Source organism: Fusarium oxysporum, chromosome 6 (genome assembly GCF_000149955.1).
Source record: "Fusarium oxysporum f. sp. lycopersici 4287 chromosome 6, whole genome shotgun sequence".
Taxonomy (NCBI): domain Eukaryota; kingdom Fungi; phylum Ascomycota; class Sordariomycetes; order Hypocreales; family Nectriaceae; genus Fusarium; species Fusarium oxysporum.
The window spans coordinates 3591401-3616791 of NC_030991.1; the positions used below are offsets into that span (position 1 = coordinate 3591401).

Here is a 25391-nt window from a genome sequence, read left to right on the forward strand (position 1 = left end):
TTTTTTTTTTTAAAAAAAAAAAAAAAAAAAAAACATCCGGCACGCTAGTAGTAGCATATACCCGTCTGCAATGCCTAGCTAGCCGATACTAGGTAGATAATTCTTGCCTTCAGATGTAAGAGTAAGGAATCTGACGATGAGCCTATGAAAGAGTGGTTAGCGAATGGACCGCGAAACTGGCTAATGTGCGATAACAAAAGAATGCTGCAGTCAAACGGCACACCCAAAGTCTATTGGTGCAAGAACCTTGGGCGGCTTCACAATCTATTGATGGGTTATTCTCAGCCTCTAATAATCTCGGCGGCTATTGGAGACGCCTGATCATAATAGAGATGGGGGCTTGTTTTCCCCCCTCTGTACATTGGCCTCGGTCCAACGTGGTATGCATACGGAGTATTTCTTTTATCTTTCAGCCTAAATTTTGTGTACGAATACCAACATGACAAGCAACAAGGCCTAGAGGCATATATACCATTGAACATTTATCCAATGTCGGCTTCAAACTAAAATGTCTCCGACTCGCACGGCTCTATTTCCATTTAGGTCGTGTTTATATCTTCAACATCAGGTAGACTTCAACACTATACAGCGCAATTATAATGCAAGTCAATATCAGTAAAAGACATTAAATATACGGTAAGATTCCTATCAAACGCGAAACCTTAAACCCTATGATGACAAGCTCTTTTGCAAGAAACGCCAGGATCTCAGCATAGGCCCCAAGGAGGCTGCCGGAACTATCAATTGTTCACCCGATGAATCGCGCAGCTTCAATTTTGACCCTCTCCTCATGCAACGCCGCGATCATCACATTCGGCACTTCCAAGATGACTCAGAAACAAGTGACGCGAATCCACCATCACCCAATCAAGAAATGCCCAACTTAAGCCTTCACAAATACCCCGCTGGATCTCAGCTCATACTGCGATTGCTGAAGACTGGTTCCAGATGGAAGGCCAGAAATGCCCTGTCGCTGCTACTTCTTTGCCAAGCGCCGCACTCGTCGGCTTTGCACCCGGGGATCTTGGTTGCTATTACGCCAGCTGTCAACTGCTCGCTGGATAAGACCTCGCTTGCCTTGAAGAGAATCGTTGAGTTCAGCTAAAGCCCAGGCAATGCGGTTACATTCTGTCTCATACATGAGTCGCTTGCCTCGATACTGTTCCTTGGGGCAGTACGCTCGGGGATAGACGCAATTTCTTTCCTTAAACCGTGGGGATAGCTCATCGGTGTTAACCGACTCGATGTCGCACCGAATGTCGTATTCCATCTTTACCCTGTCTCTAGAATACTCAAACTTAATCCACTGAACACCGTTACTGTCCTGTCGGAAGACCAAGGGTGTTGTAGCAGGAATGGGTCCGGGTGCTGTCCTGAGGTTGAGCGCGGGCGTCTCGTTTTCAGGGCTCTGCAGCTCTCCATTTTCATCTTTTCCATTTGTAAAATGTCCATGCCTTCTTTGGTGCTGGTGCAAGTTGTCTTGCCTATTGCGATACTCCTTTCCACATCCAGGGTAGTCGCAGCGAAAGACTTTTGGAGGTTTGTCCGAGTGCTTCAATTTCATATGTTTTGCCATGCTGCCCCGGAACCATCTAGGATCGCCTCTAGGTTCATATTTGCATAGATGGAATTGGATCTTGGCCTTGCCTACATAGCATGCAGATTGTGATACTGATGGAGTTGGCAAGGGCTGCAAATCAATGTCCAGTGAATTTGCTTCGGTCGGATTAGCCTTCATCAAGATAAAAAGGACTAGGGTATTCAACGTACCACGATCCGCAGTGTAAGTTCCAATAGGTGGTTGCGCTCGAGTTCTTCTTTCCTTTTCACCCAACAGAGGTTGACTCCTGACGTCGATCGACGCTGGTCGCTCTTCAATCAGAAGAATTTCTTCAGATACGGGTCCCGTGTCGTCTTGTTCTATGCGCTCTAGCTGCATAGCCGCTTTATCACGCTCTTTACCAATGCGGGCCAGCTCAGCCTCGACTTCTGCAAGCTCCTCAGCTAGTCGGGATCGAGATGCTTCCAGTTGACGATGCTGTCCTTTGAGGTTACTGGACTTCATCTTTATTTCCATGGCTTTGAGGTAGTTATCCTTCGTCTTATTGCCGTCGTCGTCACTGTAGTAGAAGCTGGTCCACGAATCGCACCCCGCCTCACCTGAGAAGGGCCTTTGCTCTCCCTCAACGGGAACGGCAGAGATGTCACCTGCCGTGGCCATCTTTTGAGCAGTCGGCACCTCTCAATGGGCAACTGCACCCTAGAAACAGAACCCGGTTCATATATTAGGAGAATTGAAGTGAGGATGAAAGTCAATATACCGAGCCAGTCGGATGGCCAACAAGCGAAAGGGGGATCATATGAAGCAATCGATCAAATGAATAGGCTGTACGAAGACATAGGATATGGCGGCCAGGCTTTAATTCTGATACTTTACCGTAGTCTGAAAGCAATAAGCATCGAGTACGTCGAGGGGGAAAATGAAATTAAGGAGAAAGCATGGATACCACCATGATACATGTTGAGCGGCTGGCTTTATGACGAATTGACTATCTGTATCCTCCCCCTGTCATTGGCCCCCGTAGACTGCCTCAACTTTATGCTCGGCTTGCTGATCAAGCAGGGGTACCTGACACCAACTCGGACTAGAACCGTACAGTGATCAATGTCTGCCAAAACATCCTAGCCACATCCTAATGACCATCTCTTGCCACGTTGAGTAAGTTGGCGTATCGATAGCACTTTTGCAGGATCTGTTTATGAACACATAGAATATTGGGTCGAGGTTTTCAGAAAAGGCAGTCGGGTACAGAAACATAGAGACATATCTTGCAGTATCTCGACTGTGAAGCGGAGAAAAGAGTGCACTTTTGCTTCTTTATTGACCCGAGTTGCGATCCCTCCTATAAACCAAGGATCCAAACCCTTGCAAGGTCGCGTCCCGAAATGAGTATCAGCCATACCTCATACGGTCCTCTGCGTTTACGCCTAACGAAAGTAAGTCTGGAGACCAAGAGACCCCTTGTTGGCATAATCCTTCCTCGACAACCCGCAGGCTTGTTCACCCGGCCATGTGTGACCCAGTAGTGAACGCAGCATGATCAAATGTGCGGATTGCCAAACGCTGATTTGTAGAACTGCACCATCGAAGTCATTTCCGGAATGGGAAAGTTGAGGCTGCTGGACGTGGAATTGACGAGAGATCGATCGGGCTTGGCGGCACAACGGTACAGTTGGGTTGAAAACAGGTCTGTGAGGGCATGTTGCTAGCACGCGATTCAAGAGCAAGGCTGTGCTCTTAGATGGGCGGGAAAGAGGATTTGGAAAGATGCATGGAGTCGATGATCGACGTCTTGACAATCTTACTTTCGTGGCCAGGAAGTTCGCCGGTACCTCCGTCCTCGAGGAAATCGAGAATAGAGAAGTGTGCGCAAAAGACAAAGTTGTTGATGGTTCGGACGAAGCCCTCCTAACGCGCCTTGCCATCTTGCTCTGTGCACATTAACTCGTCTCTTCTGATCGCTGGCTTGACAAAATGACTCTTCTTGTGATACTCAACAAGAGCATCAATGGTGTCTCCGGTCCAATTGTAAGCCACCCCGTCTTTCTAAACCGTCGACAAAAATAACATAGGCTTCTATGTGAAGAATCTCGTATGATAGGTAATCCTCTGCGTGCGGTAGCATAATTGATGCTAGACTCCAAATGGCGTTTGACAATGACAGCATCTTTTTGAGACAGCTCTGGTACTTCCATCCATCGCTACGAAAACCTTCCCCTTCATCGGTTCTTTTGATAGCTTGATTGAACCATGGCTCAACCTTTGAGCCTAGATGACAACAACAGATTGTGGTTGGGGGGCGGATGTGGCGGCAGATGCTGGCACAAGTGGGCGAGGCATATGGATTGATCAAGCAAGAGTCTGATGAAATTCGCCAAATGCCAAAGAGCGTTGTTATTGGACTGACTTGGTAAATGTCTGGTTGAGAACGGCAAAATAGTCTAAGAAATCTGTAGAAGCTGATTGAATACAAGTTGAGCAAGTGAGACATATACCGGAATAAACAGCCATTTCCATCTATCCGGCCCCATATGGGTCTCTGTGATACCACTCATCCTTGTTAGCAACAAGATGTGCAGCTCCCTCGAATAGCGCTTCGCTTCTGGTAGTTCTGAGAAGGCATTGTGAGCACTGTCCAACAGATATAGTCTGGTGAATTTAACCTACTGTAATCTGGGTGTCAATAGCCGGATGTTGTCTAGCTTTTCTAGGACATGTTCGGTGAGGGCTTCTACTTTTTCATATTCTCCAGTTAGAACGATAACCTGGAAAGCCTTACGCTGGCGTGGAATTGCGGGGCGTGAGAGACGTTCGGCGGTCAAATCGTCGCTTTCTATTGCGCTTTCAATTCCATCTTGTATGGCAAGCTTGAGGGAGTCCAAGTATTCCTGTTCTTTGATAGTAAAACGTGACCGGAATCTTCTGTCGAGACACGTCGATATCCGGGAGCGACCTGGCCAAGATAAAATTAGACATGGCACGTTTACGTTCTACCCACAGGCGATTTACTTCGAGGTTGTGAGCCCATTCGGCTTAACAACAGTGGATAATCGTAGTCGACCTTATAGGTGTACACATCTAGAATACCGTTGCCTTGATGCGCTTAGCCGCCAAACTGACATCAAAGTGAAGGGTTAGGTCAATACCTGCGTACAGATGAATGAATACATCACCACTCTAAGATGAAGTCAGTAGAGCTTTGCGGGCAAGTTCTGGAATTGGCATGAATCACCATGAGCGAACTTTTCATGGTCAGGTCGTACATCATACAAATCTCTGACTCGGGAAAGATACACAGATCTCTTGTGTCCTCGGTTTGTGGAACCTCTGCAGCGACTAGAGCTTTGCGGATACAGAACGACATAGTTTGTCGATGGCTTTCTGACCACGTATTTGGATAGCAAAGCACGACCGCCTGGCGGCAATCATGATTAAGAAGAGCCTTATTGTTGACCATAGACTTCATCTGTTGCGTTAAGAGATCCGTGATGAGGTCTGTGGGGTCCTCGCTTTGAAAACTCCAGTTGCGAAAATCATTTTCAGACGGCGGATGGGATTCAAAGAAGCCGACGTGATATTTGTCGATAGTTCCGTAAGAGATGGCAGCAGATGCCGAAGGAAAGCTTATCATAATTATGAAGCGACCTCGTCGGTCACCCTCATCCCGCGCCATGACCTCAAGGTTGATATTTCTTGGCTATAGATGGGAAAATTGGATGTCTGTTGGATGTGCGGAGGACAGAGTGTTTGAGGGATGATGGACAGGTAGAAATCCGGACGTTAGAAGCCTTGTTTATAAACAGAATCTGTCTCCACTTTTCTCTTCCTGGTTCCGGCTTAACTCGTATCCTCGTTGAGCCTCCCAGATTTACGCCCCCATGGCCCGTCCAATTTTCGCGATTGCACCCTGTGACCGGCCAGATTGGGAAGAGAAAAACAATTCTACTACTACAATATGTCTGGTATTACAGGGAGAGCCGAAAGGAGTGTCCGCTTTCCTCAGCTTCGATAGAATCGTTGTAGACCGTGGGTGCCGCCATCACGCGTCGTAAAGTAGTATTCCTGTCCGGAATAGGTTCGTGTAGTCCTTTTACACCAGCGAAACGTGGGCACTCCTTTCGGTCATCCCTGTACCGCCAATTGGTGCACTATTGTCTGCTCCAGAAGCCTCGATGCCCTCGCTCCAGCAACTATTGTATCCTCTGACAAGTATTAGCGTATTATCTCATCCTTAGAGACAAGTCTAGACCTCCTATGACAGTAAGACGTATCCATTGAATAGGCAAGCTTTTCTTTGAAACTATTTTCCACTGTTTTCGCGATGGAGAACAGCAAGCATGTCAGTTGCGGCTAGGACAGTGATATCAAGGATGATCAGTTCTTTGTTAACAAGGTTGAAAACGGTTCACAACTTGACAGAAACTTTATATCTTAGCCTAAGCCTCATCTACTACCATTGACCTAGGTCAGTAATTAACGTTAAGCTTCAGGTTGCGGGTCATGGCTTTTACATCTTGGGTGCAAAAGCTTCACTCAACGCAACGACACCACAATATTGGTTCACACGATGGAATATAAACTAAGGGACTTAATAATACGGAAGATTTTATTTTATTGAGAAAGTACCGTATTGAGCACTTGTACCTTCGCTCTGAAAGAAACAACATGCTCTTTGTAAAGTCTAGGGTGGGGCCCTCTTGATACATGGGCTGTACTTCAAAAAAACGATTTTTGTCAGAAATAGGCCGGCTTGTAGGTGCGTAAGCAATTTCTAGCTGGTCGAATGAAGTATTTAGAAGCGCCGCTGCTGCCTGAATTCCGGGGCCCAAATCTGGGAAAGTGGGGAGAAACTGACAGTGCGAGCCGTGAGTACTGTCACTCACATCGATGAAGTAAGCACGTCAGTGGGCCCACTTTCAGTATGAACATGAGTGTACACAGTGCAATCGGCTACTTATGCTCGGCGTGTGGGGCTTTGTTTTACACACAAGAGTTATTGTAGGAGAGGAAGGTGCAAGTGCTCAATACTATAGGTCTTGATTACCTGGTGCGCTTTAGATCGGTAAATTGGAATCGAGAAATAACAGCTACAGGGTAGTTATCGATCAGAGCTGTATCCTTACCCTTGCCCGCTTATAGCCAATCATTATTTGTTTAAAAATGGACGGTATCCCCCTGTCATCCGCTATAGACCCAATGAACGTCCGTATAGCGTCCCCAGCCCTGCTTCGACCCACTGAATTCATCTTATGCAAGCCACAAATTAGGCGTGCATAGCTGACATAATATCAACAGTCAAGCCGTGTAAGTTATTCATGTCAGCTAATAAAATACCCTGTCGAAGAAATTGAGCATTACATGGCGTAAGATCCACACTTGGCCAGTCTCAACGCGACGTTACTTTTATCCTTTTCAGCCTTGAGGTTCCACGGTAGTTTTGCGAACCCCGAAAGCGTGCACGGACGAAAAGATTGTATTACGACGCAATGCTGGGGAAATTAGAGGGACGTCTCGAGCGGATGGACTATAACATGTGTATTGTGTTTGTGAAAATATAGACGCCCTTCCAGATATTAGCTACAGGGTCAATTCTGATCAGCCCCTATTGCTAAAGCTTAATGAGCACGACGAATGTCTTATTTCCCCGCCCTGCGCAGCGCTTGATCATGGAAGCATTGACGGCATCCAAGGCTCAGGGGGCGCAGTCTATAGATGGCTGCGGGTTGCGAAGCTCAAGTCTTTTGGGCGTCTGTACTTGACTTGGCGTAATGTTTTACTGGTGGAGGATGTAAAAGGTAATCGCTTTCATGGTTCATTCTGTCGCCGGCTTGGCTCCCACCGACCAGAGAATAACAGCAGCGACGGCGTAGAGTGTCTGGGTTTAGGGTTTAGCGGGTATAACTACGACAGCTTAGACAAAAGAATAACTTACGCCACAAGTATAGTAGGGTATACCACCGGCGAGAAAAGGTAGGCCGTCTTGCAGACTCCATTGATAGAGTGGGTAGAGTGCTCCAACGCCGACCAATGTTCCAAAACTCTCAATTGATGCGATGAGCATTAGGGTGGATCCCGCATCGTGGCCTTCGAGCAAAGTGGATGCAAAAGCAAGTATACTCAGGTCTGTTACGACGCCAACGGTATTGATGATGAGGGCTTCCGCAGTCAGAGAGCGATATCCGCATATTGTAGTTTTGCAGGCTCACCTATGGTAATGCTATCGTATGACCCAGGGAGGCCGATCGCTAATGCGCCAACCGAAATGAACAGGATGGCAACTTTAGCCTGCGCAAGGTTGATGTTGTCAGATTGTTTGGTGTACGCAGTGTGTAGCCCAGTAAAGACGAAAAGCGCGACGCTAAGAACGGTACGAACAAGCCAAAGATGGTCGGCCTAAGGGTTTAAATTAAAGTGAGCAGCTGCCGCCCCACGAAGGTTACGGCGGTTTCGTACCTCTGTAGGACTTACACCGTGTCTGTGCTGGATATAAGTTGTGAAGAGCGGACGGGTTGATTTGCAAAAACCCATGAGGACAAAGACTCTAGGGAGAAATTTCAGTTCTCGGCTTCTAAAGAGAGAGCTGCTGCCGCAGAGCCAGGTAATATGTTCTGACGCAGTCATATGGCTAGCTGGTGCGTCATCGCCACGCAGGATTTGTTGCCCGTCGGGTAGCAAAGGACTCGTCTCATTTTGGCTCGATTCCTTCGTATCGGCATCCGTCTGCCTCAAGAAGATAATTATAGCATACGTCATGATACAACAAAGTCCAGACAAAGCACCAGGCAGAATGTGACTGTGCTTGGATAGGCGAGATGCAGAAAAGGAACCAAGAGGTTGGGACAGGGCTACGATTGCCCCTGTCATATAGTAGTAAGCAAAGCTACCGGTCGTTACTATGGTCACATAGATGGCTGTGGGACAAGAAAGGGAGTGGACAAACTGATGTTGAGGTTTCTGGCTATGAAGTACGGCGAGCGTAAGAAATACTGATCCATGGGACCCTCCTCCGACACACTTGATCAAAGGGCCTGCCGTAGCAGCTATGAGAGGCCAATTGTGACCCAAGAGGACTGCCACCGTTAGTTTTCATCATGTTGGGAAGGTCATTCTCAAGGCGTCCGTACTACTCGAGGATGTGACGATGACGGCAGCAAGAATGCTCGTGGTATTGATGATCATGGCGCAATATTTCGACCTGATGCTGAGAACGTAGCCAAGGACAAACTGCCCTATCATATCTTTAATGATCATTAGCAGTGGGAGTGACGGCGCATGGAACGTCAAGTATTACCAGAGACTCCTCCGAGGACAATGGCACACGTTCTCAAGTTCCAAAAACCAGGCTGCATCTGGGAGTCATTCGCAAGATTTAGCAGCTGATTATCGGTTACACAATCGGCCAAAGTCAATAGACCGAGGCACGCCAACGACGACAAGGCCGCCGTCCTATTCCAGCGTTCCATGTCCATGATGGTGAACTAGAATGATGTTGCTCGGAGGTTGAGAGAATATAACTGTGTGGTGAGGGGAAAGAAAAGGGGGAAAGAAAAGGAGGGAATCGAGGGACGGCGACGAGAGGTGGGGTCTCCAACCTACGCAGTATTCTTTAGTTGGGCATTCAGGTATGTAGCTGTGCAAAGAATGGCTGCAGTATGAGGGGTTGACAGTCTGGGGTAGAGCGAGTGCCATCAACGGCTGAAATTACATTAAAACCCACGTGGACGCCCAACATCAAGCCAGTCGGAGATACTCGAATCGCATTATTAAGTTCACATATGAGTTGTAGCAGAGTAAGTTTAATTATGAAGCTGATTAAGTTTCGCCATGAATCATGGACCGGGCTGCTCGCATATGGCCTGCCTCATCAAGCGAAAGGCGCGTCATGTACAGGCAAGAAAAGAAGGTCCAGTATGATATCCGTCAGCACAATCAAATCCGCCTCTCGCAAAACTATCTCTAATATCACAGTGTAATCTCTTTCATCTGATGTTGAAGCTGGCTCCAAGCTCGTACAGACGATACTGAGTATTCCGCGTAGGGGCTAGGAGGACGGAGGCCATGATACCAGATAGAACCTTTGGAAGGTATGAGAGGAAGTGCAGGCGTAATTGACGCCAAGCAAAGAAGATGACAGATAATACCGCATCGAAAGGAGGTAAGTACAGGTTGCGGGAAAAAAGATTGATGATTTTTGGCAACGCTGGGCGCCTTCCTGTTGAGGGAGAAGGGGTGGATGAAGATTGATTACATGCGCAATATACCGCCTTTGATTCGTTGACATGTAGTGTGAAGACGATTCCTGAATCACTGCGGGTTTTTGGGGAGCAGTGAGACGGATGATTATTGTGCCGTTGTGTGTATACTTACGTGGAGTTGTTGGAAAATGTCACTTGGACGGCCGATAGAAGTGTATTTATTAGGATCATGAATAATTGTGGACGATGTGGCAGGATAGTTTTGCCATATGAAGAGGGTTCATATGAAAAAAATAAGGCGGTTATGTCAATCACACTGACTTTTGTTCACCGCTCAATCGTCCCATCGCTCTGAGTATTGAGGCCAAGAGTGTGAGTAATACGCCAGCAGGGTCTGCCGAGTTGCACATAGGGACATGGCACTCAGCGCAGTGGCGGTTTCTGGAAGACCTGGTTTCACGCAACGATGGTTCTATGGATGGGCTGCCGTTTCTACCTGCTATCATCGCCCAGGGACATCAGTGGAGTTTTGCTGCCACGGCAAGAACGGGGCAGAAGACGGTCTTGTGGCTTCCCTTCCAGTTTGGTTCGACAGATGATGTGATAGGTGTTTATAAGGCTGTCTTGGGGCTTCAGCAACTATGTCATTGGGTTGATGGTGTTTTCTGGCCATGGTATAAAAGAAACGCACTGGGTATATCAGAGGGTGGGCGTTGTACATCATAGCTCTGCTTCCAGCATCCGTGGGTAGCATAGAGTTTTGTGAAATCTTTTATGTATTTCTGTATATTCTACAAGATATCCAAGTCTACACCCCGTGTTGGAGGCGCCAGTCGGGTTAGTTTAAAATTGAGGTTTGGAATTTCGCTGTCAGTAGACTAGTCCATTTTAACTCTTAGCGTTCGTCCCATCCAACCAGAGTCTTGAGGTTACACGCTAACGCTTTTCGTCTCTTCCGGCTATCGTACTAGCTTGATCAGGATTTAACAGAGTCGTCCAAACCAATAGCTCTGCGGGATTGATTCATCTCGCTTGCCGCTAAATCGGGTCGCTGATTGGTCAGAGTCCCGAACATGAAGGTTGTGCTCAGAGATGTAATCCATAAGCTTAAAAGCTGAAACATTTCGCTGGTGCAGAAAAATCAGAAGGACGCTACGACGGGCGCTGATGGCACCCGCGGTCTACAGCAATTCTATCGAAATAGGGGAAGGCGGACACCCCTTTCGGCTGTCCCTGTACCATCAGGATTGGCGACACTATTATTAACGTAGATATTGGTTAAGCTCCGCCCATAGAAACACTTCTCAGCCAGAACTCATCAGGAAAGCACCCAGTACAACAGTCTTCGCGTTTAGAATACTTGAAAACTGAACCCAACTCCTCACGCCCTGTCTTCTACTTCCAACGTATCAAGACAGTATCGGCCTGTTTGTGGGGGAAGTCGACTCTAGTTTTCTTTTTGTACTCTTCACTCCAGCGATTGAATTCTTCATCTGTCGGATCTCGAAATTGGTCACGTAGAGCTATCTAAAGTTAATTTCATACGTTCGTATAATAACTATGGGAACTTTACCTTCCATTTGTGTACTATCTGTGATCGTGCGCGAAATGTGTTCATCAGTCGTGAATTGTTTATGAAAAATAAGATAACCCAATTTTTTGGAAGTTTCCAATGATGCCATGTTGGGAAAATCAGATTTTTGGTCGAAAGGGTAGGTGATGGTGCGGCCTAGAGAGTTTGAAGGCGACGGGGCCTGCCTTATATGCATGAAAGTTACAGAGCGGCATATGGATTGATCTGCTGACCAAGTACCGTACGTCAAAACGAGAAATTAGAGGTCAGGGACTGCTCTGCAGTCTTGGGCGGCTCGAACCCTGGTAGCGACGAAAGAATCCACTGTTACCAAACGACGGAAAGACCTATGAGTCCTAGCAGCAGCTCAAGCATTACGTACCTTGAACAGAACAATAAGCGCCTATAATAGGCTCAAAGCTCTAACTCAGGCTCCAGCATTATTGGATTTCCCGTGGAAAGTTTCGCACTATGTACCGGGGAACTAGGATCACAATTGTAAAAGCAGAGATGGCCACACCGCTAGCCGCTAAATCTCACTTATCGGTTCAAACCCAACAGCTGATACCGCAAAGCTTTCCTTTCTTAGACTAGCGCAATTTGAGTGATGCGACACATTGCGTATAACTGGCTGGCTTTGACTGTTCGATGCCTTTGGGTGCATGGTATTCCAGGCTCTGGAAAGACCATTCTTACATCGTGGTTAATAGAAACCGTCTAAGATCAATGCAAGAAAGCGTCAACAGTAAATGCACCTTGTACAAGTGCTTACTACTACTGTTACTTCAGCCATCACCAAGACGAAGCAGCGCCGTTTCTTATAGAGTCATCACTCAGCTCTCCGGACGCGGTGGGGAACCGAGCACTCCTGAACTGGACAGATTCTCTAGGTCTTTAGCTGCGTATACATTGTGATCGACGCTGTCGACAAGAACAACCCCCGTGACGCCGTACTGGAAGTCATTCGTAGTCTCGTCATCGATCGAAAGTTTCTTAATCTTCAGATCCTTATCACGAGTCGCGAGTACATCGATATCGAGCGAGTGACGGAGAAAATGTCCGTCTCCGTCCCAATGTCATATGAACGGGTCGAATAGAATATTCGCTTTCCTGTTCAGTCAAACAACAAAGTTCTGAACCTGGCCTAATGATCTTCTCCTTGATGTTGAAGATGCTGTTAGTACCCAGGTAAAGGGAATGTAAGTGTTTCACCACACTGAGACTGTTTCTCTGTTAACAAGTTATAGGTTTCGGTGGGCTCGATCGTCAACTACATGAATTGCAGCGCTTGACCGGCGAACGTGATGTTGTCAGCAAAGCCCTTGAAGACTTCCTAAAGACTTGGATGAGGCTTATGGCCGGGTCTTTCTTTGGGCACCATAGGAGGATTGGCAATTTGTTTCTCATGCTTTTCAATGGCTTTGGTTCCGTGGCGAACCTGGCACTCCCTACAGTGGTACTCCATCCGTTCTTCTTTTAGATGCAATTAAAAGTAGTACATCACGGCCGGACTATCACAACAGCCATGTCCTTTACAATTCAGAAAGACTACGGGAGCTTTGTGGATGTCTCATTACTAGTCTGGCAGACTCTATATCCTTCGCGCACTACTCGTATTTTCTTGACAAAGTCGCTTCGCAATACGCCTTGAAAATGGAACCCTGCATGGTACTGTTGAGGATTGGGTTACCACAACCAAAAACCACTTGGAAACATTCTGGTATGAGCGTCTTTAGCTTGTCGTCTAAAGCTGTATCGTCGACTCTGCTTCGGTTCATGATCATTTAGGAACAGGGGTGCTGCGCGAATCAGATTTATCAGCTACATCAGTGCCTGGCGACATGACATTTTGCCCTGTCTCAGGACACGGGTCACTTGGTGTGATTGCTTCGAAACTCCGATCGATCCTGAAACCGGCAGTAACTATGTGTTTCATAGCACGAATACCAGCGACTCTGTCAGCCAACTACACGACTAGTTCGTTACGCAACAACAAATACGCCTCCTGCCTTTCAGGCATCAGAGATGAACCCAGACCAGTGACAAGAACAGCACCTGCTCCGTCTTGAGCGAATCCCCAGCAATATCACCGCTATCTAGACCCTTCTGGCGCACTTCATAGAAACTAGGATGGATTGTACATCTCAAGTGCATTTGCACGACGTGTGGCAAAGCCTTCAACCCGACCCAACAGTCTTGGGACCCATCGCCGCTCCCACACCTGAGAGGAGCCCTTCTAGTGCCCCTATGATCGGTGGGGTAAGATTTCCAGCGTACACAGCGACATAAAGCGTCAGGAGAGATACTCTTACAACTTCAAGTAATAGGTAGGTGATTTGAGGTCGACAGACATGTACAAGGGACGAGCCGGTTCTATGAAGAGGCGCGGTTATGAGAGGAAGCCTGGGACGAGTTTGTCTCACAGAACGAGCACCATTACAGAATGATCTTAAGGTGACGACCAGGATCTAGCCGTTCGATCAAAGGGCTAGCAGGCTGTACGAGTCAGGACAATAATGTCGCGGGCCAAAGGGTTGATGAGTTAGTTTGAGTCCAGTACATTCAACATATTTACGTCAACCCTTCTGTTGCTACATTTTCTAGATAGCCAGGCCTGCAAAAGGTTCCAATAGAAGACGGCACATTTCCTGCTAGAAAACATCGACGGTCTTCATCTTGACCTCCTCATCCGCTGTGTCATCCACCATCTCGGCTTGCTTCCTCGAAGGGGCACCGATTCTTCCCATACCGAACACAAAGACGACAATCGTGGCCAAGCCAGAGCAGAGCAAGACGGTCGACGTGAAGAACATCAGTTTGCATCCCCCTATGAGTCCAGGATGGTGGCCAGTTTATAATGTAGTGTTCAGTTGCATGTCAAGTACATTGTGCGAGCGGAGACACCGACAATCGCCAGCGCCATGACGATACCTGCCGCACTCGCGATGCCTCTGACTTGATCGCCATGAACTCTGTACGATACGATCACCGGCAAGGCACCCCAGAGCATTTAGACGAGAAATATCGTCTCAAGGATAAGATATCCTACGATTTCGCTTGCCTCGTTCCCTAGTCCCAGATCGTCCAGGGCCGACGAAAGTTGGTTTTCAGTAGACCATGCCATAAAGCTCGTGGCCGACGGCATGCGGACTAGAAAAGCCAACTGGATGATGTTGAGAATGGGTGCAAGCTAGTACCGTCCCAATCGGAACAGACGCGTAGTCGCCTCCAGGAACGGATCTTTGTGGATCGACCAGACAATGAAGGTCTGATGGGCTATCGCGATGGTGACTTCTCGATTTTGCACAATAGATAGCCAGGCCAGCAGGCCTCTTCTGCTCACAGTGCTCGTCCAATATTACAAGCCCTTCGAGCCTGGAACGTCAAGCAATGCGACATATAAGACATTGGTTTCATCACCAGTACTTTCATTCGTTCGACACATCTGCAGCTTGACACAAGATGGTACAGGTATTTTGTCGCATTAAGTAACTGGGCAAGTTATTCGACTGTTGCTTCCTTAATGAAACTAGAAAAGACCGGAGCTGTTTGTGTTTGTGGAGGACGTTATATTTTCTTGGCCTGAGATAGCAGAGATATATCCCTGTCACGGTGACGTTTTCGTTGAAAGTACGGAAACATAGGCTACAGCCGAAGGCCAATCAAATACCGCGGGAGACGCCAGTCCCGCTTTTCTTGCCTTAGCGTCTATACTACTGGGAGTCTTGAGTAGAATCGGCAATGCAGATTCTGACTCTGGCCTAGCGTAGAGACGTTTGTAGACGTCACTTGAGCTAGCGTTTTGAGCCCCAAGCCGTCTCATTCGGTCGCGAGTCGCCTATGTCAGTTTGAACACACTGAAAGCCCCAGTGTAGGTTAAATATCTTGGCAACGCTTAACAGAGCTCAATCAAGATCAAGTCAAGGCACAATAAAGAGCTCACTTTACTCCACTCTTTAACGTAAACGCTAAATACTTCGATACCTCTGATCAACTAATTAGAAAAAGATCTGCGAGCAAAGATTATGTCAATATGGGGCGTGCTCACTGTCACCAGCATTAGTCTCGTGGAAATGGGAAATACTGTCACCCTATCACAGTGACTAGCTTAGGGCCTGGCAGTCAACTGATGGAATACAGTACAGTACAGTAGCAAGAGGCGCGCTTCAGCCCTCTGGAGGAGCGGAGCATCTGGCTGACCGGCCAACTTCGATATGGTTCGCTAGTTTGCGCGTCCCTTTATCAAGCGCGCAATCATTTCGACAGGGAATTGGAGGCCGGGATCTTCTTCTCCAAGAACCGAAATAGCCGATCGGCCGCCCTGCAGGGAGAGAGTATGGCGGTGATCGCGTGGAGGAATGATGTTATTTTTAGACAAGCGTCGTTCATGTGGGATATTGGATGTCCAGTAATGTCCTAGTGGCGGGGCACCTTAAAAAGCGTCCCGGCGATTTCAGTCTCTCAAAAAGATGCTTCTAACTCTCTTCCCTGTAATCTAATAAAGTTGGCTGCTCAGCCTGTGCTGATCTTTCCCAATCAGATTAGCCGACATGCCCTCGTGACCCACCTTGGCTCTCTCGACGACGTCCAAAGTTACTCAGGCGCTAGGTTGGGGCTGATCTCTCCTCATTTGTCGCGGGGGGACTTTTTACCAGGTTCCGTATTTGACCAGGGGCATGACTCTACGTCATCATACCGGATTTCAAGCTGAAATGTGAATAGTACCCTCTCGTTCTACCTAGGAGGAAAATCACCATCAGATGACGCAAAGTGGACGCCAAACATGCAGGCAGTCCATGCAACTATACGATTTGCGACGGCCACAGGCCGACTCGACACACAATACTGAAACCAGATTGCAAGGATCACACCTATTTACTCCTACTAATCTACTCACACTAAACACCAAACACCCAGTCTTATAAAAGCGGACATCGCTTCAGCCGCCGTTGATAGGACGTTTAACACTTGAAGAATAGCCTTCAAGCTAGTTCGCTGGCTATGCTAATAAATCACAGGAAAATGCAGGGAGCCAATAGGGTAGAAGAAAAAAGCACAATCAAGGAACAGGCGCATTATGGACTCGAGGAGGCCTATTTCAATTCATATGGTGAAAAGCAGGGTGCAGTCTGGGCGCTGGGAAATACGGACACAGATTGAGCAACGTGTAGCACAGCACAGGCTTGGAGAGGCGAGGACGAAAGCTAAGCAATGTATGTACGGATTAGTGGCTAGTGCCCTATCGGCCAAAATAAGCCGCCAGGCGTAATAAATTGTATTGTATTGTGAAAGATACCCTACATCAAGCGGAAACAACATTGAGTTCTATGGTAGTATCCCAGACGAAAAAATATAATACGGCTTTGGCTTTTCTCCATCTCCACTTGTCTGACCAGTGTTTTATACCAAAGAGTAACTTTTGACATCTCTATGATGAGACCCTCGGCAGGGGCCTCGAAGAGCGGCCGGAGGTTATTCGGGGAATATCCCCTCTTTGACGATCGAAATTATCCTCTGTAAGAAGAAGAAGAGACCTAACAAGAAGACTAAAAGGAAGAGGCCTAGAAGGAAGACTAAGCAAAAGGCGCAGGCAAGCAAGCGGCTTTGCCTACGCCTTTGATGACAGCTTGCTGTTAGCATCAGGGTCTTGGATTTCTTTACTCTGGCATAACCCCAAGTCATGTAGATCTGTCAAAACATATATCTCCCAGCAATGCGCCAAATAGAACATCTACCTAGTATTAATGACAATGGAGAGCTATAAATGTTAAAAACGACTTGTATATACAAACTGACAAAAACGACTGCGCCACAAATTGTCAAAAACGACTGCGCCACAAATTGTCAAAAGCGACTGCGCCACAAAATTGTCCAAAATGAAAGCAGCAAAAAAGAAAACCAGCGTAAACTCAGTGCGTGGTTACGCTCCTCGCCAGACATTCGGCTTCCAGGGTAACTGAAAGGGAACAGCCGCTAGTGATTCCTGGTTAAATAATAATTTCGCCATGTCAAGGAAGCCGGCAATGCTATTATGATCGGCCAGCCATCATTGACTCAATCTATCGCCATATTCTTGATCGATTCACCACATAATGTCGGCTCAATCAGTTTCCCCATCCTTAAGTTCAACCAGCACTCTTCATTCAGCCCCTAAACGTAGGATAAGACACATGTAGCTGTAATGTGAGATATATAAACAAACCAGTACATTTAAGGTATCACAACACGTAATCGAAAATTCTCTAGGGACGAAGTAGACTACACAGCTTTCTCCTTCTCCTTCTCCTTCTCCTTCTCCTTCTGCTTCTGCTTCTGCTTCTGCTTCTGCTTCCGCGTTGATGTCGATGTCGTTTTCGGCTTTCGCTTTGGCTTAGCCTTCCCTCCCTCTCTTTCTTCCTCGTTCTCTTCCTCCGTCTTCCTCTTCCTCTTCTTACTGGGCAGTGTATGGACAGCATCCTTAGTGGTAGCCGTGTCGCTAACGGCAGTAAACTTTCTCCCCAATCTCCCTTCATTCCTATCCCTGAGAGTTTTGATCGTTTCATCCGATAGTCCAGCCTTTCTTTCCACTGTTCGTTTGTGTGGTTCAGCTCCTTCTATTTCTACTGAAATATCGAGTGTTCCGTCCGCCTTTATAACGACTTTCAAAATAAAAGGTGTATCTTTTTTCATCTTATGATAGAAAGAATAGAGGGAGATATTTTCTGAGAACTTTTCGCTTTGCCCTTGGCATATGTGAAGCTCGGTCTCGTCATCGTGGCGAGCCCATAACTTTTTAACCTTGGTACAAGGAATCTTTTCGCTCTGTGCTGCCAACACTTCTATTGTGTCGTCTTCAGTTCCGATGCTAATGCGCTGGCCCAGCACTTCTGCGACGGTAATTTCGTCGCACAGCGCAGCGTAAGCAGCCCCTTGGGAGACAAGTGAAGCTAGGTCGATTAGGGGAAGACGCTTGCTTCCAAACTTTCTGGTACACCAGTCTTGAAGCACCGGGTGATAGAGAGTGCACCCCACTACAATCACACCGTCAACCCGTCTCATGTCCGGAGCGGCTTGGTCGACAACTTTGTTTAGTCTTCCAAAGAAATCCTGGACGCCCTTCAGATCCTTGAACACGTCTGTCTCAATCTTACTAACTTGACTGCCGTATCTGATACGCATAGTGCCGGACGTGGTATGCTTGGCCGCCTCGCACGCAAGGCGGCGCTCGTGCGGAGAGAGACCGTGATCCACCTTAGCATCGAACCAATCTTCCAGTGCAGTGGTGAGATCTCCCCCTCCGGTGTAGTTGTCCCCAGATATGGCTTGAACGTCGAAACTCGTTCGCTCGTTGTTGGCATAGACCAATGCGCAGTCGGTGGTTCCGTCTCCAACGTCAACGACGAGAAAATAGTTTCCCTTCGTATCAGGGTATCTGCGGGAAAACCCTATCATTGCTGCGGTTGGCTCGTTGATGACTTTCGCATATGAAAGACCAATGATTTTGCACGAGTCCAACACGGCTTGGCGTGATAGATCAGTGAAGTTGGCTGGTATTGCGACTACACAGCGGCCAACCTGCTTACCGGTAGTTTCCTCAGCGCGCGTTTTCAGGTGATCGACAAGTAGGGCATAGGCCTCCTCAGGTCTTACTTCCTCCTCGCCAATCTTATGGACTGGAATCCCCTCCTCGTTGATCTGAAACTCCGTATCCGACTCCTCGATGTGCCTTTTCAGCTTCCCATCTTGAGGATTGCGACGGCCCATGAACCGTTTGGACCTTCGAATCAAATGGCCGCCCTCGCTTGGTGCCGTGATATCCATCGGAGCCACCAGCCATTGGCCCTCCTCAATCGCAATGGTTGAGGGTACTGTCTTTCGGTCGCACCCAAAATCGAGAACTACCGGTTTGCCATCAGCGCCTATGTAGGCGGCAGCAGAACTGAACGTGCCAGGGTCCAGGCCAATCTAGACTAGTTAGCATTGGGGGAACAATGAGCACATGAAGGATATTTGGGCGGTTACGGTGAGGTATTCTTCTTCGGCCATCCCTGCTACCTAGTTGTAGCTGTTGTTTTTGCTAGAGGAGCAGGGCAGAGAATGAGCTCCTGACGGATTTTATAAAGTCTGGGTCGCCGGACCAGTGGCACAGTATTTGCCGACCCGCCCCCCACCGGGTATGCTTACTGCAGTTCCGAAAAAGCAAAACCCGCCTTTCCCCTTCGCTCCTCATCAGACCCAGCTAGCGTGCACACCCTTGTTGTTCTCTGCCAGGCACGGGCGCTTAGAGTATGCGCCAGCAAGGGGGGCGAGAAGCCTGCTAGCCGTCTAAAAGGCTGCTGTCTCCGCCATTCCCCTCTGGATTGAACAAAGAAGGCCTCCTCAAGCAGTCAATCAACCCGTCGTGGCCAAGCGGATAGCATATCGCCCTTCGCCTTATTGATTGTTTCTTCCCTCATTCATCTCGACCCACTCTGCCGCCTTGCCCTCGTCTAGCCCGTTCCTGCGCTAGTCTTTCTTTCCTCACTTCCAATGAGCTCGCTTAAGAAGAACCGCAGCAGGCGGAACGAAGATGAAAAGAACCTGGACGCCTTGCGGGGTAATGACCTCGATAAGTACAGCGTACTTGATATTCTGGGTCTCGACGACAAGCTAGGTCCAATAGCTGGTTGCAAAGGCCCCTCGCTTTCAGAATGGAATTGTCGTAAGCGGAAGATAACCAAGAAACGCTTGACTGAGATACTACAGGAGCGCCGAATCCATCTACTTGAGGGCTCCCATAACGATAAAAAGAAAATGCTGGTTCTCAACAACGCCTTTAACTTTCTTCTCGGGGAAGATATACTATCCCGATTTCGCTTCTGGCTCAAGCACAGCAAGGACATTGTACGTGATGGACACGTCCGGCCTTCTTGCAGTAACGTGGAGTGCAAAAAAACAGAGCCAGTCGAAGAAGAACGCACAGCACGCGAGGTGCTCCTGAGTCCATCAGGCTCGAGAGTTCCAGGCAGGAATTCCGAGGCCTTGGAGAATGATTTGATTGTTATCTCGACGGATGATGAGTCTTCTGAATCCGGAGCACTTGATAAGAGCGCCTCCAGCGGAGTACCAGCCCCTCAATCGGTTGATGGCCAGCCTCAAACCTCTCGTCCAAATTTCAGGGACGGCACAAAATACACCCAAAACTCCGCAGCAGGGAGAATCCAATCTAATTCGGCTGCCTCGGGCATGGAAATGGTGGAAACGGCAATATCCCCGCCCCAAAGCCGCCATGCATTCCAAAAATACCTAAGACGCCAAAGTTACGTCTGTGAAGGCTGTGGTCGTGTTTCTACGCGAGATCGTTTACACCCATTTGCTCAGCGTAAAAAAATAGACCATGACCAGCTTTACCTTGAACAATGGGAACATTTCCAGGAGAAGAGCCCGCACCAAATGATTGAGGCAGCCACTAAATTTGTGCAAAAAGAGTGTGTAGTCGAAGATCTTCTTCATCTCAGCGTTTCCCAACTCGAATTACTATTCCAGGGCAAACTTAGGAAACGCTACGCGATCACAGGACTGGGCCTTGGATCTCATGACGAGCCAGATAAGAGTCAGGGATCAGATCGAGATGCGCCAGCAGCAGATATTGATACGGCGCTCGAAGCCGCCATCGTCGCTATGGGGCCGGCGTGTGCCGTGAAATGTGTTATTGATCTCGGCATTTCCAAAGTTACTGCAATCTTTCGCCGCAACCTTGAAGAGCACCGCAAATATACCGAGGCCCTGAGCCAGGTGATTGAAGCGCCTGTCAATGCCAAACTGCCGTCGCCTGGTGTGAAACATCTTCTTGATCTCGGTATTCCCGTACTTGGCTCTATCCTCCACGGCAGCCTTATGAGGTGCTATGCCAGGACTCAGGGGTCGGATCAACATGTCGTGCATGACCTCCCTGATCTCGACGCTTCCATGCCTGGCTCAATTCGTCACAGCAGCCCCGAAACACATCATCGGCATGCTTCCGTGGACCAAGCAATCGAGGCATTCATCAGCAAGGTGCAGCCGAGTGTTTTGCAAAACTTTCGTCATCTTGACATTGATACAATTGGCTCTATGATTCGTGACAAAGTCGAGAAACGCTCTGCGGCTGAATATTCAAGGCCTGACCCTACTGATGAGGCAGAGGAGACGCCGCCAGATCAGGATGCATTGGCTGGAAGAACTGTGACCGGAGATAACGGCGGTGCCAAGTCGATCCCCAGAGACAACGTCTCGGCTTCACCCGTCTCCCCAACGCCGATCCAGAGCAGCTACAAGTTGCCTCGACAGATGGATGGTGGCAAGTCTAGCGCCGTAAACCCTTCCACTGCTTCTCCATCACCAACCACTTCATCGAGAGACCGTGATATCGACTTGACACCGTTTTTGCCCTCACCACCAGCTGACTGTAGCCACGATGGTCTTTGTCCGTCTTTATGCGAAGATGAAGATGAAGATCCCCCTCCGGCCAACGGTAGGATCTCAATGGGACCAGATATGTCGCTTAATCAGGAACCATCAGCTACAGCCTCTGATGTCGCATCCTCCCGGACTGACAACTCCATAACCGTATCCCAAGTCTCTTGTATGAGTATCCAAAACAGAATGGTAACGACGCGCAAACGACCAATCGGCGATGAAGACACTGAAATCTCAGGCACTAAAGGTATGTTGCTAGACTCGGCCATCGCAACAGTATGCTAAACAAGTGGAAAGCGAAAAAGGCGAGACTCAATCAAGGCTCTCCTGCCGAAGGAAATGCATCTGTCATGGATGTCACTCAAGTGGATGAGGCAGAAGGCCATATAATTTTCGCGTCGTCATGCGGAGGCAGTGACGCGGCCTCAAACGCTCTAAAGGATTCTACTTACGTCTTAGGGCCTTCAGCGGGTGCCGAATCTAGCACCGCCGGCCCTTCGACTGCTGTTCCTCCGCTCCGCCTTTCGTCTTCGAGTGGTCAAAGCAACGAGGGGGGCTCGAATGCGCACCAGCCGTCGCCAAGCAGTAGCCGCCACACGGTATCAAACGAGTGTGCGTATACTTTTGATGACCAAACCAAACCTATCTCCTCAAGATGTGCGACAACCACATATAAAGAACATCTCGAGGTCAGCCCTCTCTACACATCCAATGATGGCAATTCTTATCCATCTCTACCCAGAAACGATATGCGGATAGTTTCGCGCAACCTGGTGGACCCGAAATCATCATCTCATGCCCAGTACCCCTCACAAGAAAAGGAACAACCGGAGCCTTACGAAGGCAATAAACAGGTCCAGTCTTTACATAGTACAGAAATGTCAGATCTATACGAGAAAAATTACGACCTTCGATCCTGTTCGACGCCCCCGATAGAGTTGAATGGTTTCGTGAATCTTGAAAATGTACAAGACCATGAGCGGACCCCATGGCTAGCCAATAAGAGAGCATCTGTACACAATGGGTAAGTCAAGGGAATTCATGGGAAGTAATAAATTAGCTGACGAGGGATGGGAACAATAGGGACTTTGATGCAGAAGCTGAGTTCTCACGCAACCAAGCGAAATTAGACACCGAGTCCCATCCTGAAATGCCAGCCACCGAAACCACCCTAGGATGCCATCAAGAGTACCAAAATCAAAACGGCGATCATCTTACTGAAGCAGGTACGTTCAACATCAGCAACCTTTTCACATGCGCTAAGTGAACAAGTCACCTATAAGTACATCAGCAGCCAGGCAGCTATATCTTACTTGCAAGAGTCCAAACTGGGACTGCCGAGGGCAATGTTGGCTGGAGATACAACGCATTCATGGTTGACATACTTTCCAGTGAAATCGGCTATAGAAATATTGGAAAGTTTTGAGAGCGAAGGTATATTCAGCCTTGACAACTATGCCACTTAAACTAACAGAGCGACAGATGGGGAATGGAGAGACTTCACACCATGTCCGTTGGATTTTAGAGACAGTGAAGAATGTCTCAATTTGCTATCAAAGAATTTGGATCAGGTTTCCTATCGCGCATTGTTTATGAAATTTCCAGGTGCGAAGATGTCGCATCCTATGCCGTGTCATTTGGTTTTCTTTCCATCCCTAGCCGTTGGTCAAGCACTGGCCCAACTGCCATCGTTCCATGCCTTGAGTGCTTAGTATGCATCGTGGTATTCCTTTTCAAATGCAGCGATAACTTGGTCGTCGCTGGGGTCGGATTGCTGGGGCTTCACTGGCTTTCTCACATGCCCATCTGGAGAGGGAATACATTTGAGCTCAGTTTGGTGTGACCATATCCACCTTGTTGTTACTGTTGGGGCGTCAATGGATGGTACTGATGCGGCACTGACGACTATCAACCCGTAGCCTGGCAAATCAAGCTCTAGGGTATTGAATGTTGATAGTTCTCGTACGATATACTCGAATCCAAAAATCGAAGTCAGGTCGTGGTTGACTAAGTGAGTAGTGAAGCAGCTAAGGAATTCAGGATCCACCCTACTTAGGCCAGGCATAGAGCCCTCATGAATCTCGACAGGGCTCCAGCCTCGTGGAGTGAGTACAAATTTGCTTCCGTAGACTTTGCTAGAGTTGAGTGCATTATTTGCGACTTTTCTCGTAAAGTAGAACCGTTTTTTGATGGTTCGCCCGACTTGGTTATACCCATCTGGAAGTTTGAAATGCCTGTGCAGAACACTCAAGGCAAAAAACCCCTCAACCTTCCATCGCTTGAAGAGCGCTTCGAGCTGAGGTAGATGCTCCTTGACTTTCTCTTCAACCTCCGGCAGAGCGTCGTCTGTAGGGAGCTTGTTATGACTACAGACGTTAACCGCCATTTGGTAAATCGAGGATCAGGATGCGCACTCCTCACATGTCTGTGCAAAATGCTCTTCTTTGAGTGGCTGCCAAAGTCCCGGAATCTGAGCGTGATCAAACTCATATGAACCTGTAGTCAAAGCCATGGGTGCTGTGTGGATGAGATGTTAAGTTAAACCGCCCGATTTAGTAGCATGCGATTGTGCTGTACTGAATTATAGGATCTGTGTCGCAATAGGCAGTTTTGGCAGGTTATTCGATACAGTACCACCACGGAGGGAAATCTTCGTGGGATCGCAGGGCGGATGCAACAAGCGAGTACAAATAGGCGGGTCGGCACGCGTCATCGGATTTAGGGTACGATGTCTCCAAAGTAGCACGGGATTTCTTGCATAGTAATGCATACCGGGGCTCTGCATGCGGAAGCCTTAACCCATCTGCTTACAGAATCTGATTGGTTGCCGATCAAATAATTCCCTCATACCCCGCAGTGCCAGCTTATTATCGACCCATGATGCCGTCTCAACCAATGATCATATCCCACGATGACTGCCCTTTACCACTGCTCAAATCGCATCTTTTATTGGTGCCCCACTAACCAACCAGAACATCAATAGGGTCTGCGAAAACGGAATTCGAAACTTGCTCATATGTAACGCCAGCAGAGCCCGGACAAAGACGACACCAAAGCATGCTTTTTCTATGATTTAAATGTCACGTCCAATGGTGCTCCGGATGAACTCATTCTCTCCCAAACCGTAGACAACCCTCATCAACTGCGGAAAAAGGAAAAAAGGCTTCACTGAGGGATTAATCAACGTGCCATTGACCTAATGGTGATTGGCGGGCGTCTTATTCTTGATGAGGGATTTTGGCCCCACTTGTGCGCGCTGATCAAATTAGGAAACAGGACAACATGATGCACTACGGAATTACTCTCAAGTACTTTTGGCATTTGCATGCGGGCCGGCACGAGCCATCGTGCATCAAAAATGACCCGTGAAATAGCATGGTTGCTGAAAGTTATCATTCGGACTTCTATGATCGAATGTCACGTCACGTCATCATAGAAGGCTGGCCTGATATAACCTCTTCCTGTGGCATTATATTCCGGGCTGCTGGGACGACAACAAATGTTAGAAGAAACTAGGAAGCTGAAGATTCTTAGTTGTCTCTTTGTGTGTTACAGGCATGTTCCTCAAACCTGACGTTCTGCCTCCTCCACTTCAGCTTGCCATGTAGCCTCGACTGCACCTCCCCGTAGACCTTGAGGATCACCG

General features: G+C 48.1%; 8 protein-coding genes across 9 annotated transcripts; 1 reads left to right on the top strand and 7 right to left on the bottom strand.

Moving 5' to 3' along the window:
* Positions 1-976: 976 nt before the first annotated feature.
* Positions 977-2221, bottom strand: FOXG_14034 (uncharacterized protein; the record flags this gene model as incomplete). The annotated part of the gene is made up of 2 exons (XM_018394101.1): positions 977-1716; positions 1771-2221. The coding sequence occupies 2 exons, from the start codon at positions 2219-2221 to the stop codon at positions 977-979; spliced, it is 1191 nt and encodes a 396-aa protein (XP_018253555.1).
* A 1659-nt stretch (positions 2222-3880) lies between these two features.
* Positions 3881-5314, bottom strand: FOXG_21355 (uncharacterized protein). Of its 2 annotated transcripts, XM_018401688.1 has the most exons (5): positions 4794-5314; positions 4708-4738; positions 4571-4654; positions 4229-4514; positions 3881-4172 (listed from the first exon to the last, which is right to left on the bottom strand). In XM_018401688.1, the coding sequence occupies exons 1-5, from the start codon at positions 5232-5234 to the stop codon at positions 4079-4081; spliced, it is 936 nt and encodes a 311-aa protein (XP_018253556.1). In that variant the 5' UTR covers positions 5235-5314; the 3' UTR covers positions 3881-4078. The 2 variants fall into 2 exon arrangements, with proteins under 2 accessions (XP_018253556.1, XP_018253557.1); XM_018401689.1 differs by having other exon boundaries at positions 3881-4514.
* Positions 5315-7373: 2059 nt separating this feature from the next.
* On the bottom strand, positions 7374-9030 carry FOXG_21356 (uncharacterized protein; the record flags this gene model as incomplete). Its single annotated transcript, XM_018401690.1, has 6 exons — positions 7374-7436; positions 7494-7684; positions 7768-7954; positions 8015-8454; positions 8689-8799; positions 8853-9030. The coding sequence occupies 6 exons, from the start codon at positions 9028-9030 to the stop codon at positions 7374-7376; spliced, it is 1170 nt and encodes a 389-aa protein (XP_018253558.1).
* A 4318-nt stretch (positions 9031-13348) lies between these two features.
* Positions 13349-13682, bottom strand: FOXG_21357 (uncharacterized protein; the record flags this gene model as incomplete). Its single annotated transcript, XM_018401691.1, has 2 exons — positions 13349-13574; positions 13642-13682. The coding sequence occupies 2 exons, from the start codon at positions 13680-13682 to the stop codon at positions 13349-13351; spliced, it is 267 nt and encodes an 88-aa protein (XP_018253559.1).
* Positions 13683-13980: 298 nt separating this feature from the next.
* Positions 13981-14142, bottom strand: FOXG_21358 (uncharacterized protein; the record flags this gene model as incomplete). The annotated part of the gene is made up of 1 exon (XM_018401692.1): positions 13981-14142. One exon carries the CDS (start codon positions 14140-14142, stop codon positions 13981-13983), a length of 162 nt encoding a protein of 53 aa, XP_018253560.1.
* Positions 14143-17587: 3445 nt separating this feature from the next.
* Positions 17588-19354, bottom strand: FOXG_14035 (uncharacterized protein; the record flags this gene model as incomplete). The annotated part of the gene is made up of 2 exons (XM_018394102.1): positions 17588-19273; positions 19331-19354. 2 exons carry the CDS (start codon positions 19352-19354, stop codon positions 17588-17590), a joined length of 1710 nt encoding a protein of 569 aa, XP_018253561.1.
* A 483-nt stretch (positions 19355-19837) lies between these two features.
* FOXG_21359 (uncharacterized protein) lies at positions 19838-23012 on the top strand (the record flags this gene model as incomplete). Its single annotated transcript, XM_018401693.1, has 3 exons — positions 19838-21992; positions 22043-22769; positions 22829-23012. The coding sequence occupies 3 exons, from the start codon at positions 19838-19840 to the stop codon at positions 23010-23012; spliced, it is 3066 nt and encodes a 1021-aa protein (XP_018253562.1).
* A 441-nt stretch (positions 23013-23453) lies between these two features.
* FOXG_21360 (uncharacterized protein) lies at positions 23454-24257 on the bottom strand (the record flags this gene model as incomplete). Its single annotated transcript, XM_018401694.1, has 2 exons — positions 23454-24111; positions 24160-24257. The coding sequence occupies 2 exons, from the start codon at positions 24255-24257 to the stop codon at positions 23454-23456; spliced, it is 756 nt and encodes a 251-aa protein (XP_018253563.1).
* Positions 24258-25391: the final 1134 nt, after the last annotated feature.